Consider the following 17444-nt stretch of genomic DNA (forward strand, 5'->3'; position numbering starts at 1 on the left):
CAGTGATTGTAGAAATTGGAGATTTCAGCAAGCTCTCCAGATGATTATTGCACACAATAAAGTTTGAGGATCCTGTTTCAGAACATGGATATTTACCTGAGTATTAACCCTTTGTCCAAAAAATACACCTATAGGAATACATATTTGCTGGCATACTTGTCAGTTTGTACAGCCTACAAAACTGGTTGTCGATGGAACCCCTAAAGGTCACCCTGGTCAAGAAACCCTGGTTTAACAGCATCTATCAATTATTAAAATACCTGTTTTGCCAACTGAGCAAGGGCAGTTGTTTCCCTTCATCAGCTTCCTTTGGTCTCTGCAGTCTTAGCCACGCTTAGCCTGCCCTTGATCCTGCCTTTCTACTTAAAACTAAATCAAGAAATTTGAATAATGTCACTTATGAAGAAGTTATTGCTTTATAGGAGGTTTGCCTTATCTTTCCAAGTATATCTGCTCTTTGCAGCTAGGGAAGTGAACATCAAAGAAATCTTTATTTTCTACGGTGTGGTTTTTTTTTTTTTTTTTTTTTTTTTTTTTTTTTATGCGTTACGCGGGCCTCTCACTGTTGTGGCCTCTCCCGTCGCGGAGGACAGGCTCCGGACGCGCAGGCTCAGCGGCCATGGCTCACGGGCCCAGCCGCTCCGCGGCATGTGGGATCCTCCCAGACCGGGGCACGAACCCGTGTCCCCTGCATCGGCAGGCGGACTCTCAACCACTGCGCCACCAGGGAAGCCCTACGGTGTGGTTTTATCTACGTAACCATATGATTTTATTGTCACTGCAATATTATTGTACATCTTATTCCAACAGCAAACCGAGATGGGCACACAAGTATAAACAATAAATAATATATTTTAAAAAGCTATGCTGTAGTTAAAGTTTCATTTTCACCATGCTATTTTTTCCTCCATTTAGTAGGAATTTAAAGTAGAAATTGACAGTTCAACTAACTGGTAATTAGCATAGCAGTGAACCAGTTTTGTTCAGCAGTCCACAACTTCATGGATACTTACCTTAGCTGCCTCTGAGACAGCCATCTGTGTTATTCCAGCTCAGAAAAATGCCTTTATAAACCAGTAGGACTTCCTTGAGTGCAGAAATTAGGTTATACATCTCTGCATGTTTCAAAGTGTAACTTTTTCACATTGAATATATTGCTGCAAATATTCTACTGTTCCACGTGAATCAAGTATATTGAGCATGAGCTTTTGAGTACTGACATCCTGCATCCTGACCCCTGAAGGAGTCCTAAGATAGCATTGCCCTTGGTCATGAAAAGTAATATGCCCAAACTGTGAAATGCATTCTTCGTATTAAATGGAATGACACCTTGAGATCTTACAGACAGGCAGACTTCCTGAGAAAAATCTGGAGGCTCAATATATTCCATAAATATATTTTATGAAAGTTATTATAGTACTAGAATGCTGCTCTCTAATCATCCTATTTTCACCCAATTAACTAACTCTCAAGTCCTGTTGACACAGACCCCAAAATATATCTTGAATCTCTTTCCTCTTTTCCATTTACCCCTGTGCTAATGCATACCTACCAAACTGGTATCTCCTTATCTAATCCATCCAACATTCTCAGTCCATCTTCCTCATGGGGAACATCATTACGTTCTTAAAATTACTGTTGATTATATAAATATCTTACTTTAAGGAAAGAAACAAAACTTTTGCTACATGCTGGGAGTAGATGGTCTAACCCCCTTAGGAATACATCCAAATGCTATTATAACCTGGTATCTATAGGTAGGTAGACTTTAATACTGAGGGGATGCCATTAAAAATGAAAATTGAAAAAGAAAGAAAAAAAAAATGAAAATTGGCCAGACACAGGAATACTAAATCTTTTCATGAACTAATATCACTACTCCCTGCAAGTTCTCCAAAGGGAATTATGTGCAAAAGAGGTCAATGCAATCAAACTGAGGCAAAGCCATAATTTATTATTAGTGAATGATTTGGGCCCAGAGAATTAGAGTGAGCTACTCTGGATAATGTGGAAAACCAACTTATTTTCATATGCTAGAATGGCCTTATCCATATTTTTTGCCCCTTTAACATAATTTTAAGTCTGAGTTTTAGATTTTATTTTCCAGTATGAGGAAGTCAGCCCAGAGCTTATACAGATATATGTAGATGTATAGATAGAGAGAGAAACTTAGTACAGGCAGATACATAGTTAAGTTGTGAGCATACAATGCTGAATAAAGCAGATATGACCTTTGTCTTCTTGAGATTGTAGTCTACCTAGTAAACAGATCTTAACCTTATCATTGTGTGTGTATGTGTGTATCTATTTTCTGCAATTAAATAAAGAAGGGTGTGATAAAAAATACAGAATGCCATGAGATTCTATCAGGCAGACTTAATTGGTATTGGAAAAGCAGGAAATGTCTTTCATAGAAACTGACGTTTAACTTGAAAACTAAAGCCAAGATCAGAATAGCATGGTAGAAATTACTTTCCAGACTTGGAGACAGAATATGTGAAGTGGAGAAAGGAAGAAAATTTGTGGATTGTTTAAGGCACTGAAAGATGATCAAGGTATTAGAAGTTTATAAAAGGATACTGCTAGATGGCCAAGGTATTAGAAGCAGGGAAATATATTACTAGATGGAGCTGGAGAGGTAGGCAGAGACTAGAACATGCAACCATTGTGGGCAGTGTTAAGAATATGAGGTTTTATTTCAACTGTTAGCAGCTATAGAAGGGTTTTATAATAATACATAATCTACCTTGAGGATGGATACAGCCTATTTGTGAGACCCTCAAAAAACAGGAGATGGTGCAAGAGAAGAAGAGAGTAATATCCTGGAATTAGTATTGGAGAAGGCACTGATTTTATATCTACTCCTGAGGTTCTTGTAAGAAAACCACATTTTCAGTGACTGCTGGGAAAGGGTGACCTCAAGAGATGCTAAGTTTCACTAAGTTTCAGTAAAGGCAAAAAGGTGGAATGAACATTCAAAGTATAGTCTTAGGATATTGAGGAGTTTGCGATCATAGAGTAGGAGATTCAGAGGGCAGATCAGAAGGATTTGGGTAGGAAGAGAGGAGTTTGTATCAGTGGATAGAGGTTAGGCCGCCCTACACTTTGAGCAGAGACCTGTGTAAATAAGGGTGAGAATATTGAAAAATTTTGTTTTAGATATAGATGGGTCTCTAAGGTTTCAGTTACAGCTTGAGAATAATGGCCGCCTGGGAGTCGAAATGTTAGGCCAAGTATGTTATTATCTTTTAGGTGGTTAGATGCGGTAGTTGCAATTTAAGTGTAGCATGGCTGGTGGGCATGAATGAGTGAACATAAACCAAGTGTCAGGCAACGTCAATCCAGGGAAAGAGGATTAGGTATTAATCCCACTGTGTCCCAATCTATGTTAGACACTGATGAAATATCTATGTGATGAAGATAAAATGAAATAATAATACAATAATATGCAAATCTTTGTTTCTCCAATTTTTTTTATCACTTCCTTTTTACAGTGGCAGGTTTATTACTTGCTGAGTTAACTCCTAGCTCTCAGAATATGGAGAGTGAAAAACAAATGGAAAGAAAAGCCTAAGAGACAAATTTGTTTAAAATAAAAAGATGAGTTAGAGGCAGTGTTGGGGTAAAATGGGAACTGAGATAGGCTGTATTTGAATTTGTGAGAGAGTTTAGCCAGATTGAATTTAGGAAGGACAGTTGGATATCTGTCTTGAATAATATATTAAGTTTTTAAAAAATGAAGAAAGATGGTTTTTAAAAATTATTGTCCATTATTAATATCCTTCTTCTCTGTGTTTTCATGGGAGACGAAAGAAAAAAGTTTCAGATGCTTTCTGTTTATATATTTATTTTATATTTATATATTTATGCCAAGTTGGGGTTATATGAAGATTACATGTGAACATTATAAAATGATTGCTTTATATAGAGTTAGCATTTCAATATATATTTCCTAAGGCAGTATGATTTTTGATTGTTCAAAATCTTCAGTGCAAGAGTTATCTGAATCTTCAAATAGAACATTAAACAACGTAGTGTTTTACTCCTGGCATGTTAGCTTCTGAGTACAGAAACCCACTGAAGCCAGCTCAGATGTATATGGATCTCCCAAGAGGATATGGAGACTCCCATGGGTTTACATAACAAAGGACCCAGGACTCCTGGGTCCTAGAGAACTCCTTGCCCGAGCACCACATGGCTCCTGCCATCCCATCTCTATCTCATGACTCCCCTACTTCTTTACACAGGCTCTGGTATTCCTCCTCTCTCAACGCCCCCAACCCCTCCCCACCCATGTTAGCACAGCTGCCCACTAGGTGAGCTCCACACTGTTTGGTTTGGATTAGTGAGAGAAAGGGTCTTAGTAATTCAGCTCAGTCTATGATTTGGTTTCAGTTCCATCACACGTCCCCCCTTGGCCTCAGTATCAGTAACCAGGGGAGGGATAATACTGGCACATAGGGCTGCCCCTCTCAGGAACACTAACTGAGTGGGGCAGGTTCAGGTAAATAAGAATGTTGACTGACATATCTAATACAGTAACACTTCTGGCGGGATTATTAGTGGGAATGTTCCCAGAATATGGAGTAGCCAGCTGAGAAAAGGAGTCTGTATGTCAAGTTTCATTTCTGTGTGTTTATGTATGAACTGAAAACCAAGTTCAAGAGAGATTTTTCAAACAATGAAAGCAAAAACCCCTATCAAGGAAAACTCAATAAATAACTGTCTTGAACAGTCTTGGCTAGACAGAGAAAATAGTTTGTTTATCTTCCACATCCCTTAAGCAGCAGGAGCTGATAAAAATTGAATTTAAACTGCTAACTCCAAAGACTCATTACCCTTTAATATTCACAATTGCATTTTAGAATTACAATGCTAAATATTTAATATTTCTACTTTAGTTCTGAGTATACTTTAATTACTCTGTATAATGTAGAAAATCACTTTCTTGCTCAACTTTTGTATATACAATGGAAGAAAAAATAAAGTTGTATTACTATTGATGTTATTTGGATTACACAGTTATTTTTAAAACAACTGAAAAATGAAGTTTCTAATGTAATCCTTGCTAAGAAAGATACATATCATTTTCCTGAAATGTAAAGATATGAAATTCTCTAATTTAACACATGATTAATAAACATGGAGGGTTTGCTAGGCCCTAATCAGAGCAATGATTTTTTTTTTTTAATCTAGCAATATGAGGCCCTCTAGTTTTATGTCTCACTCCCCTCTCATTTATTTCTTAACCAAAATCTTGTTGTGTAACTTCATTTTTCAGCAGTTAAAATGAATGATAGATAATTTATTGTGAGGACTCTGAAAATTTCTAAATTCCATCATTAAGCTATAATCAAAATGTTAGGGGTAAGAATGATGACACAAAACCAGGGTTGACTATGTGGTTAAAGGATGTGGATAGGACTCTGATCTGTTTAAATTCCCCTTTGTTCTTTTGGACAAAGTACAAAAGTAGGGAAGAATCATTTAAAACAGATATCACTGGGACAAGTAAGTCTTATTTTTATCAGCTAAAGAAAAAAAGTACATGTTTTAAGACATCAGTATGTGTAATGACTGCTTTGCTTTAAAGCATAAGGACGATTAGGGTCGTAACTCTGTAAGCACAGTGCTCTGTCACTGTCGGTGAGTGCTCCCTTTGTGACTTTTGATTTATGTCAGGCAAGTTTACCAACAATACTCAAAGTTTCCTACTATCCCCAATTGTATAAAAAAACTTATATATCTGTAGTAAAATAGGACTAGTCATGTAATCAACAAAGATGCCAGATAAAATCAGTTTCCCATATTAGATGAGATAAGGAAGCCAAAATGACAAATTCCTATTTACTACAGCTGCCAAATTATAATGAACGAACTGGGTGAATAATTAAAAGTTTGAAAGAAATGTTCCTGTCCTTTACGAACTAATAGTTAAACATATCTTAGAGACAGTAGTTGGGATGTTCTTTTATTTTTATTTTATTTTTATTTTATTTTATTTTTATTTATTTTTTTTGTTAGTGGGAATTGAATAGAATGACATTTAAAAAATAAGTGAAGAATAAGAAAATAGCAATCTCAATTCAATTTCTTCTTTATTCTGGACAATAAAAAATAATTGATATCGCAGGAAAGAACAGGGAAAGAAGAAATGTCAGTATTGCAAATCTGAGGGAATGGAGCATAGGACAGATTTGGGAATGGTCTCCACCAATCACCATGAGCTGGACACACGGATTGCTACACTGGGGTCTCGGCTGTACTAGAAGCAGCAAAAGATACTTGGTTTCTGGTGGGAGGAGCTGCTGAAAGTGTGACTGAGAACCCTGGAAATTAAGAGAGTTAAATGTTCAGAAACACTGAATAAGATGGAATAAATGAGATTTCAAACCACAATCTTTGCTTCTTTTTAGGGAGTTTGTGGAATAGAGCATAGGCTTACCTGTTGGTTTCTAAGCCCAGAGGCAGAAACAATAAAGTACAAAACTATTACATTTCAGTTCAAAAAGCATAACATAATCGAATTATGAGAAAAATCAGGCAAACTCAAGATAGGGATATTCTTCAGCACAACTCACATTTACATGTTAGAAATGGTGACATCATGAACAAAGGAAGGCTGAGGAACTATTAAAAATTAAAGGAGTCTAGAGAGAAAAGACAGTTAAGTGCAATATACGATGCTGGATTGGATTCTAAATTAGAGAAAAAAAGGAATTTTTAATATATAAAACATCATTGGTCAACAGGCAAAATCTGAATAAAAGCTATGCATTGTATCAGTGTTAAACGCATTCAGTTTGATAGATGTACTGTGGTTATGCAGGAGAATGTCCTGGTACTCAGGAGATGCAGGCTGAAGTTTTAGATGAAGAGAATCGTCATGTCTGCAATTTACTATCAAATGGTTAAGAGAGTACTAGAAATAGCCAGAGGAGAAAAGGTGAACAAATGGTGAATCTAGGTGAAGGGTATAGACATGCATTCTATAATTCTTACAACTTTTCTGTAGGTTTGAAATTATTTCAAAATAGTGAGTTAAAAACAAAAGGCGTGACGAACATTTGTGTTACGGCTCCGACAGTGGCTATCCAAGTGGACTTTGAGCCAGTGTCATGTGTAAAATAGAAAAAATCTGACCCTTCTATCTCATAGGTGATTATTAAGATCAGTGAGACAATGGGGTTCACAGAGCACTATTTCCTTTTTCTCAAATTTGGACAAATATTTTATAAGAAAGAAAAGTGAGTTTTTTCAACCCAGCTACATTTATATCACGAGTGAAATTTAGTTAGGTTTTAGATAATTAAAACTTTAGCTTTTGTTTATAATTATAATAGTCATACCTCAATTAAAGAATGCCCTGAGAATAAAGCTTTTCTCTGTAATAATAATAGATAATTTTAAACTAAAATTAAACAGTACTAAAACAAGCAAAGAAACATCTACAGTCATAATCACAGTCATAGCCATGTGACATAATCATAGTTACAGTCATAATCATGTGATTCTGGGTATTTATTTCTTGCAGATTTATGGTCTTAGTGTTATATCCTGGAGAATACTTCCATTTCTTGCACTTCAATTACAAGTGAACAGAGCTCAACATAGTCAGTATTCTGAAATCTGGGGAAGTTAAATTTGATGTAAAGACCACCTTTTACATCACCACTCAGCACTAGTTATTCTGCTATGTGCTGGAAGTACAATGACCAATTCTTTACTGTTTCTTCTAGCTCAATGCCATTTCACATACCCAAAGTCCTCCTGTTCTTTTGATTTTACACTTCCATTAAAATGGCAAAATTTTGGTGAATCATGTATTTGTACATTTTTTTCATATTTTGGCTTAAGTTTATTCAGATGGGGAGATGACCTCAACCGGTTTTATTATGACCTGGAATAAATATGAGAATAACTTGAATCATTCCTGCAATATGGGTCAGTACCACTGAAAATCTTCTTGCACAAATTATTTACATTTTCCTGACCTCCTTCATTATCATCTGGTTCACTCTTCCTCCATAACTAAACTTTTCAAAGGGCAGTACCCCAAATTACTAGTGTTTTAACAAATACCAAATTCAATGACATCTCGATCTATATTCTTTTTTAAAAAATTTTTGGGAAGTGATTGACCCAGCCAGCCAGTCCAATTCTCTATCATGGAACTTTTCTCCCTTAGGCCTCGATAAGAGTCTGTGTTACCTCTTTGACCATAACCTCAGATCTTGTTTGGTCATCTTTCTTCAACAACATGCCTCCAAGTTTCTTGGCTTGGCACTCCTCTTTTTTTCCTTTTAAGATCACGTGTAATTAAGCCATCTCAATGTGACTTGAGAGAAGTTCCCGTCTCCAGGCTCACGTTTCCTCTTCAGCACTCTGTAGATAGTGCAATCACCTACTTCATATGACTAACGATACATAGTCTGTACATAACATGCTATACACAGTGGGCCAGAGCCTCTAACTCTCTATCCCAAAGCCAAGCTACCTGCACACCAGCATCTATTCAGCTCTGTGAAATGGACCAGTCAGAAAAGGAAACTATGAAAGGACAGGCATTTTGGTATGAGGTGAGGAAGACAGTTTCTTATAATAAGAATAGTGGGCAGTGTTCTACGGTAAGGAAGAGGGAAACTAGGTAATCGTAACAGTAACTTGAGATAACTATAAGCAAACTGATTAACAAGTGAAGAAGGAGGAGATGAAAGATGGAAGCAGGAAGAGATAGTGATAGAGATGGGAGAGAGAGAGAGAGAATGAGCTAGTGCAGGAGTAGAGGTCAGAGCATTTAGCATGACAATAAAACATAGCACCATATGCCCTTTTATTTGTTCTTCACTGGAATAGAAAGCTCTTCACCTGAATGACATGTCATTTGAAAATAATTTTTAACTTATTGTGATAAATTGATCTTTCAAGAATACTCGGGGAAATATATACTCATAATAAAATCTGGCTCACACTATCACAAACCAGTACGCATTAATGTTGAAACAAATTAGTCAAAACCTCCCACAGCAGAAAGAGCTAAAGTTTAAGTACTCTTTAGCTTAAAAGATACCCCATACTGTTAGATGATGCAACAATGTCGAGAAAAGTCACTAAAAACTAATTCACCAAGTTTGTAAAATCAAATATTCTATACTCTAGGTAATCTTAATATTGCTCAGTCACTGGAAATCAGATTATTCTTGAGATTGTATTTAAGTCAAGGCAAGGTGGTCTTCCATTTACAAATGTAATTTACTCTCATGAGTAGGTGATCTTGTTATAATATTGTCAGGTTAATTGAAATTGATTTGTGTTTACTAAACATTGTGAATACTAATCAAATATTAGACACTGAAGCGTTGGAGGTATTTAAACCTTTGACAGACGCTGTTTGTGCTTCCTAGAAGGATTTATTGTCTCAGAAGTCAACATTGCTTTTCAGCCTTTTCTTCAAAAATTATATAAAGACAACATGAAAAGAAACGGCCTGCATTTGCTTTATGATATTTTATAAACTGGGAATATTTGGGAGGATTTGGGATTGGTTTGGGGGGAATTATTTATATTTTATTTCCACTGTTACAAATAGCACATTTGCTTTTCCATCTGCTTAATTCCATTCCAGGTTTGCTATTCTCTGCCACTCATAGCTTCACTGAGCTCCACATAATAGCTTTTATAGGAGACAGGCATTACCAGGCAATTTGAAAAGCAGGTTGAAGATAAAGCCTGATAGCTCACATACCCTGGCCTGGTGACTTGGTTCATTTCTGAAGCTTATTCCAAATGGGCCGTACACATCTCCTGCGGTATATGTGTATTGGCTCTATGAAGCTTAAAGAAACATTTCCCCTAATACAAAAATAAACCCATCATAATCATTCATTTTGGGGAAATTTTACAGTTGTTAGTTAACCTGCTCCCTCATGCCCTGCAATATTCATTAGCAGATTTCTCTGTTTATGAGTGATATTATATGGAAATGGTTATGGGAAGCTAACAGATGTAACCACTGAAATAGATTAGAAGGAAAAGTTCTGTTTTTTACAGATGGTGCTATTGAATTTGCTTCCCCCCTCCCTCCACTTTAACACTTAGTTTTCTTTCAACAGAAAACTTTTCTTTACTGACTACGGGAATGTGGCCAAAGTGGAGCGATGTGACATGGATGGGATGAACAGAACAAGGATAATTGATTCCAAGACAGAGCAGCCAGCTGCACTGGCACTAGACCTAGTCAACAAATTGGTTTACTGGGTAGATCTTTACTTGGACTATGTGGAAGTAGTGGACTATCAAGGAAGAAACAGACATACTATCATCCAAGGCAGACAAGTAAGTAGAATTTGGTTCGGAAATGCAGCTAAGGTAATAAAATGGATGGTATCATACTAGGAAGAAGATTGAAAATTGCAATGTTGAAAATTTCTTATGAAGTCAAGCTGCAATGGGTCATAAAAACTGCGATGTGTTTGCTATATAGGAGAATGTTCTTTACACAGTGTACTGTGTACTCCATAGTATGGGGCAGGGGAGGGGGCTCTCTCCCCCACTTTCCCTCTATTAAAAAAAGAAAAAAGCGCACAAAACAGAAACCGACTGAAATAAATCAAAAAACAACAAACGAAACCAAAAATGCTACACTAGTAAGAAAGAAAAGTATTAGAGTAGGACAGTAAATATGACCTACTTACTAAAAACTAATCTAAGTAGTTCATTTGTAAGAAACTGAACTATCATCTGTCCCATGTGGCATTGGAGATATATATATTTTTTCTGCTAACAATGCATATGCTGGCTCAAAAAAGTATCATTAGGTACTTCCTAAAATAAGAATTTTGTGAAAAGCACTGAGGTCAAAAATTTTCCCATCTGTATAGTTTTCCCCTTGCTGAATTACAAGTTTTTGCAAATAACACTCAATAAACACCTGAAGGAGATCTCTAAGTGGAAATAAGCCTTATTCACTAGTTTACTTTTTAAATTCAATTTTACCTCACTGAGCTCACTAATTTTTTGTGAGATTCTCATTCTATGGAGCTGAAATAAGTGACTCTGTTTTCTTTTGCAGTGCAAGGCACAAATATTCTGTAATTGTCCTGTAAAGTTACTTTGCCTTTATAATCAGCTTTTAACAATGAAATGTTTTCACTTCCTTGGCAGATAAAAAAATGCACTAATCTGGGTGGTTAAAAAAAAATGTCCAGTATTAGGGGTGAGGTCACTTATTTCTCTCTCACCTTTGACTGTCCTTAAAACTTTGATTTCCTTGGCAGTCTAGTTATGACCTCAGAGGACCTAGTCTCTAAAATGATTATGATGGACCTTCTTTTTACATATATGGAATTAAAATTTTTAACCTTGAAACAAGAATGAGGAATTCAAATGATCTTCCCCATGACTACTTTTAAAAGGTTTTTAGTATCTGAAGTTTTTAATTATTCCTTTTTTTAACCATTTCTATTGCCTGTGTTTTGCTGGTTCCCTACACATATGCTTACTCTGCCACTACGTAATCCAACAAAGATAAAATTTTGTATTTGTCCTGTAGGCAGAATGGTCTATGCACCACACCAAGCTCCTGCCACCTTTGTTGGGGGGAGTTAGCAGGCCAGGCAACAATGTAGGTACTTTATGGTAAACAAACCCTTCTGAAGGAGAGCAGCGAGGCAGTGAGTAAAATTTGATGGCTATTGTGTGAACGTGTTTTTCTGCCCTCACCAGTTGCCCCCTCTGTAACCATGCTTACTTTCTCTCCTGAGGCTTGGATTGGCAATTACATAGACAGCAATGTGTTTAGGCCACGATCGCACACTTCCAGATGACTGGCCCCAAACTTTAAGCAAAGCATGCATAAAATAAATGGCAATTAATGGAAGACTTCAGCTTGCTTGTAATTTTTACAGGAAAAAAAAGTATTGCCTGAATCAAAATTGGGTCATAGATACATTTAGTGAATATGATGTCAGTTATGTGGAAAATATTATTAGTAAATACACACATGCCTCCCCCTACAAACACTTACTGGAGAGTAATACTAACATTGAAAATGATTATTGGGGCTTTAACATAGAATGATTCTCCCCCTTAATTCCTAACTTTCATTTGTAGCCTAGACATGAAGAAATGAAATACGTCCAAAAACAGCATGAAAAGCCAGTCTTCTTTTACTCAACATCTCCTATGAGAGGATCAGGAATAGTAATGAGGAGACATGTAAGCTAGAAAGATAGCAAATCAAATGCTTTTGCTTAAGGTATAGAACTGGCATGATTTCCTAAGTAGAAATTTTTGTGATTTTGTTCTATATAAATTTTTTTTACAGTCAAACCATGCATAACTTCTCAAATTCTCTTGACTACAAATCTATACGAAAAGTACACTAGAAGTACAATATAATGCCAAATGATAATGACAAATGCTTTTTCATCAAAATCTGTACGGCAAATCAATTGACAAATCTACCATACCTTGGTCCAGAACAATTTTAAATTGAGTATACTGCAAGGCATGCCCAAAGGCAATGTGCCTAGCATGTGCCTTTTTGGATGAGAAAATCAGTATACTTATTCTTCCTTTGCTTTACTGGAAGCTTTCCATCAGTTCAAGAAGTCTATTCTTACCCACAGTCCCCAAGACCTGTGCCAAGGAGGAGAGTTACACTGTTAACTGTGAAGTGTCGTGGAGAGCAGTAAACATTGTTATTCTCAAATCAGAGTTCCATTTTCATTATGAATAGGCTTTAGAAAGAGTGCAATTTCTGAGTAGAATGCTGACATTTTCTTTACAATTATTCCAAATATGTGATTTTGTTGTTTACTATTTTCCATGCTGGGGCTGCTATTAGTCTAAATGTAACCTGTATTTTTAAAAAGGGATTTTCAAAGGTGTTTTCTCATCATCAGTCCTTTCACAGGTAAAGCAAGCCTTTTACAGATTCTACATATCAATGGCTATATGAAAATGTAGCCCACAAAAATATATCAAATTTTACATAGCAGTGCCATAAGCATGTTATTGAATATGCTTGAAAGTTTGGTTCTCACTAGGCTTTGAAAAGTAGCTACTGAACATGTTTTCTTAATGAAACATGAATAAAATTCATTCCCATACATTGGGTAGTGCTTTAACCACTACTGCATAATGTTTTATTCTCAGAGAAAAAGTTTAAATTAGTGAAATGTCAAATTCTGTGAGAGAAGATAAATGATAATATGGTTGTGACTCTCCAACTATGGGAATTTTCCACAGGAGTAAATAGCAATCATTTTTTCTTTCAAGTTGAAAGCAACATAATTAAAAATCACAGTCATTTTTGCCCCTTTTTATAGGTCAAACATCTTTATGGTATAACTGTGTTTGAAGACTATTTGTATGCAACCAATTCTGATAACTTCAATATCATACGGATAAACCGATTTAATGGCACTGACATTCATTCATTAATTAAAATGGAAAATGCTCGAGGAATCCGAATCTATCAAAAAAGAACTCAACCAATAGGTAAGATGCAAGACTCCTTCATAGCCTTCACAATGGCAGACTGAATGGAGATATGGTCCTTGTGCCTTTGTTTGGTGTTAAAGTGGGTGAGCCATAAATTCTTTGTTTTGATAGCAAAAATGTACATGTCTGCATGATAAAATGGAACATAGCTCCCTTCCCAAGTCTAAATGACAAATTGTTCAGTTGTTATTGAATTGTTTCTACAACCATAGAATTAAAATGACGGCTAGATTTAGATCCAGGAAGGAACTTGCACTCGATGTATGTATACAGGAAACCCAGATGCTAAGACTTTAGGGAATTTTTTTATATCATTCTGGGAAATATTTCAAATTAGGTGATTTCCTTGCAGTATCTGTCTAGTTTTTATTGCAGTCACTGGGGTCTCTTGACTGAACATCCCCATCATTCCTTAACACATGTTAAATAAAAAATAATTCTTAACGAGAAGGCTACAACATTTCTAAGTCTTCCTCAAAAACACTAACTACTTTGCATTGTAGGTTAGTGATGCTTGTTCTTCAATACAGTTTAGGCTCAATCATGTATAGAATAATGTAACATACAAAAACTACCACCCAAATGTCCATCATCTTTTTGTGCTTCAAGTTAAAATGAATTCAGAATTATCTAACCATTAACATAAATTCAGCTTAGGCAATGTATTATCACATATACATATTGTGTTTACAGGAAATTCAAATTTTGAATTCTGTAGGTAACCTTATTAGGGTTTTATATTAGGATTTATTAATTCACCAATTATTCATTGACCATTTACTATGTGCCAGGAACTATTCTATGTCCATTGAGAATATAGTTGTGATAAAACAGACCAAAACATCATTGCCTCTATGAGATTTGCATTGTTGTAAAGAAGACATAATTTTAAAAAACCAAGTAAATTATCATTCTATTAGAAGATAGTAAGTGCTATGGAAAAAGGTAAAGCAGGTGAGTGTCAGGAATGGGGGTAGTTTGCAATTTTATATTGGATGGTCAGAGGAAGTCCCATTGAGAAGATGAAATTGCATGAAGACTTTAAGTAATTAAAGGAGGAGAGAGGCAGGTAGAAAGATGAGCACACACAAAAACCACGAGGAAGAGCATGCTTGGATTGTTCAGGGAGCAACAAGGAGACCCATAGGTCTGGAGCAGAGTGAAAAGAGGAGGAGAAGTAGGCAATTAAGCTGGAGAAATGAAGGAGGACCATAACAAGTAGGGCCCTGCGTACAGTTGTAAAAACCTTTGCTTATACTTTTAGTGAGATGGGGAGTCCTTAGGAAGCCCCATAATCTGACTGACTTTTTAAAGGAATCAATATGGCTGCTATATTGACAATAGGCTGTCAGGGACAAGGGTGGAAAGTTAGAGATGATGGTGGATTGGACCAGGATGGTAGTAGTGAAAGTGGTGAAAAGTGGCTAGTTAGACACAGAATATATTTGAAGGTAGAGCCAACAGCATTTCTGAATGGATTTGATGTGGGGTGTAAATTAAAAAAGAGGCAAGGATGATGCCAATTACGCTGAGCAACTGGAATAATTGAGTTATTTTTGAGATTAAGAAAACTCAGTTTGGAGCAGACTGGGGGCAAAGAGAAAATGTATAATTTTTACATGTTATTTTGAATTTCTGTCATAAATTCAGGTGGAGATTTCAAGGAGGTATTTGAATATATAAGTCTGGAGTTCAGGACAAAACAATTTGAGAGTCATTGGCGTATAGGTGACATTTAAAGCCAGGAAAATGGTTGTGATCACCAAGGAAGTAACTATAGATGGAGAAGAAAAAAGTTCCAAATAAAGCACACTGGGACACTCCAACAATGAGAAGTCAAAGACAATAGGAAGAACCAAAAGAGGAGACTGAGAAGAAGCTTGTTAAATTCAATTGGCCATCGGATTTAGCAGCATGAAACTCATAGGAATCTGACAAGAGCAGGTTGCAGTGAAGAGAATGTCTGGATAGAAAGGATCTGGGAAAGATAGGAAGGAAAGAAATTGTAGAAAATGAGCGAGGATAACTTTGAAAAGTGTTGATATTAGGTGGAGCAGAGAAATGGGGAGCTAATTGAAGGATTGCTGTGGGAATTAAGGTTAAAATTAGGATTTTTTTACCCCCCCCCCCAAGATGTGGAAATAATGGCACATTTGTATGCTGATGGGCATGATCCAATGCAGAGAGCAAAAGTAATGAAGACAAGACAGTGAGAAACTGGAGAGCTGCTAAGTAGGCAAGAGGAGATGTGATCTAGTATAGAAATGGGATGAGACTGGAAAATAAAAGCAACACTCGTGCAAAAAAATAAACTACATTTCAGTTATCTTTTCATTTAGAGAATGCAGAATACAAAAAGAACATAGCACAGTTTTCGAAAGCATGTAAGTTTTAATATTAAAAGGAAATTGTCATATTACTCATGACAACTCCAAGAAAGTCGTGATTGAAAAGAAATATAATTACAGTAATACATAAAATCTTACTGGTATTATTCCTACTACAGCATTTTCTCTTTGACCTTTCTTCTTTTCATCCTCTCCATACAGTGCTTTTCCTATTTTTGTTTCTTCTCCACCTTCTACACTCATAAAATAGCCTTCTATTCCATAACCTCCACATGAAAACTCAGCCTTCTCCTTTTGACAATTATAGTCACACACACACACAAACACACACACACATACACACACACACACAATTCATTTTGTGGAAGGGTTCTCCAAATGGCAATGGACTCAAAATTGAAGAAAAAAATTTATCTCAGCACTTCTCAATAAAGGTAATCACTGAAGCACATTTATCCTAATTTAGGTGCCCATATAATAGATTATTTCAGAAGAAATCCTTTCTCTGCCTAACTACCTAACCTAGGATATTTTAACAATATTTTTTTTTATATTTGCCAGAAAAGTGTACTTTTTAAAAGTATAATAAGCATGTACCAAAAAATCATGTTACTTTTATTTTGCTTACATGTAAACAGTTTAGGTTAATATAAAAGCATTTTATCTTCTCAGAATTTTTTTAAAAGGGTTTTGGCAAATTCCTACCTTTTCTTTTTTGGGGTTTAAACTCTTTTCCAATTGATTATGATACAATATATTTGCGTATATAGATTTTTGCTAGGATTTCCTCTTGCACTGTCAAAGTTTCAACATACTGATGCACATAATTATCTTGTCTTTGGAGAATTTCAAGCATGCTCTTTTTCATTTGTTGTAGTCAGAAGCCATGCATGTGAAGTGGATCCATACGGAATGCCAGGGGGATGTTCACACATCTGTCTGCTCAGCAGCGGTTACAAAGCACGGACCTGTCGCTGCAGGACTGGCTTCAACTTGGGAAGTGATGGCAGGTCATGCAAAAGTATGTTATTGAAAATCAAACATTTGCCAGCAGCTAATGCTTCAGAATAGGGTTCTTAGTATTAATTAGGAGCATCAGCATCAGTAATAACGTGAGACGTCATCAGGCCAAATTTGCCTGTGAATGTGTACAAGCCATTTTTCTCAAAATCAGTAGTTTTTGTTTTTTTTTTTCTCTTTTGTATGTGTGTGATAATGTGAATGAGAAACCTAATTGGGCTGTAGAGTCACCAAATTTATGGATCTTTGGGAACCGTACTTTAGGGAAGATTTTTAGGAGGATCCTTTCCTTAATTCCCTAAAGAATGTTCGTTCATGGTCTAATGAGCCTGAATCGTTGGTTAACCAGATTTTCTCTTTTTTGAACCAAGATGCTGCCTCTAGTAATAGGTGTGTTTAGTTCAACAAAAATCCACATTAAGTAATATTTCACTTTATCCAGCGTTGGGGATGAAATTCATTTCATTATTTCACTTTCCAAGTAACTGGAGCTATACTAATTAAATATCAATCTCTTTAACAATTTTGTTAAAAAGTTATCTAGTAGTTGGACATATCTTTGTTTTATTT

The 17444-nt window shown here is 36.0% G+C and overlaps 1 protein-coding gene across 1 annotated transcript in view; it reads left to right on the forward strand.

Moving 5' to 3' along the window:
- Positions 1–17444, forward strand: part of LRP1B (LDL receptor related protein 1B) — a 1461391-nt gene that overhangs the window by 635285 nt on the left and 808662 nt on the right. The window contains 4 exon segments of the mRNA XM_032636635.1: positions 2713–2722; positions 10113–10335; positions 13332–13503; positions 16732–16875. Of these exon segments, the coding sequence (XP_032492526.1) occupies positions 2713–2722; positions 10113–10335; positions 13332–13503; positions 16732–16875 (549 nt within the window).

The sequence above is a fragment of the Phocoena sinus genome, chromosome 7 (assembly GCF_008692025.1).
Source record: "Phocoena sinus isolate mPhoSin1 chromosome 7, mPhoSin1.pri, whole genome shotgun sequence".
NCBI classification, from domain to species: Eukaryota; Metazoa; Chordata; class Mammalia; order Artiodactyla; family Phocoenidae; genus Phocoena; species Phocoena sinus.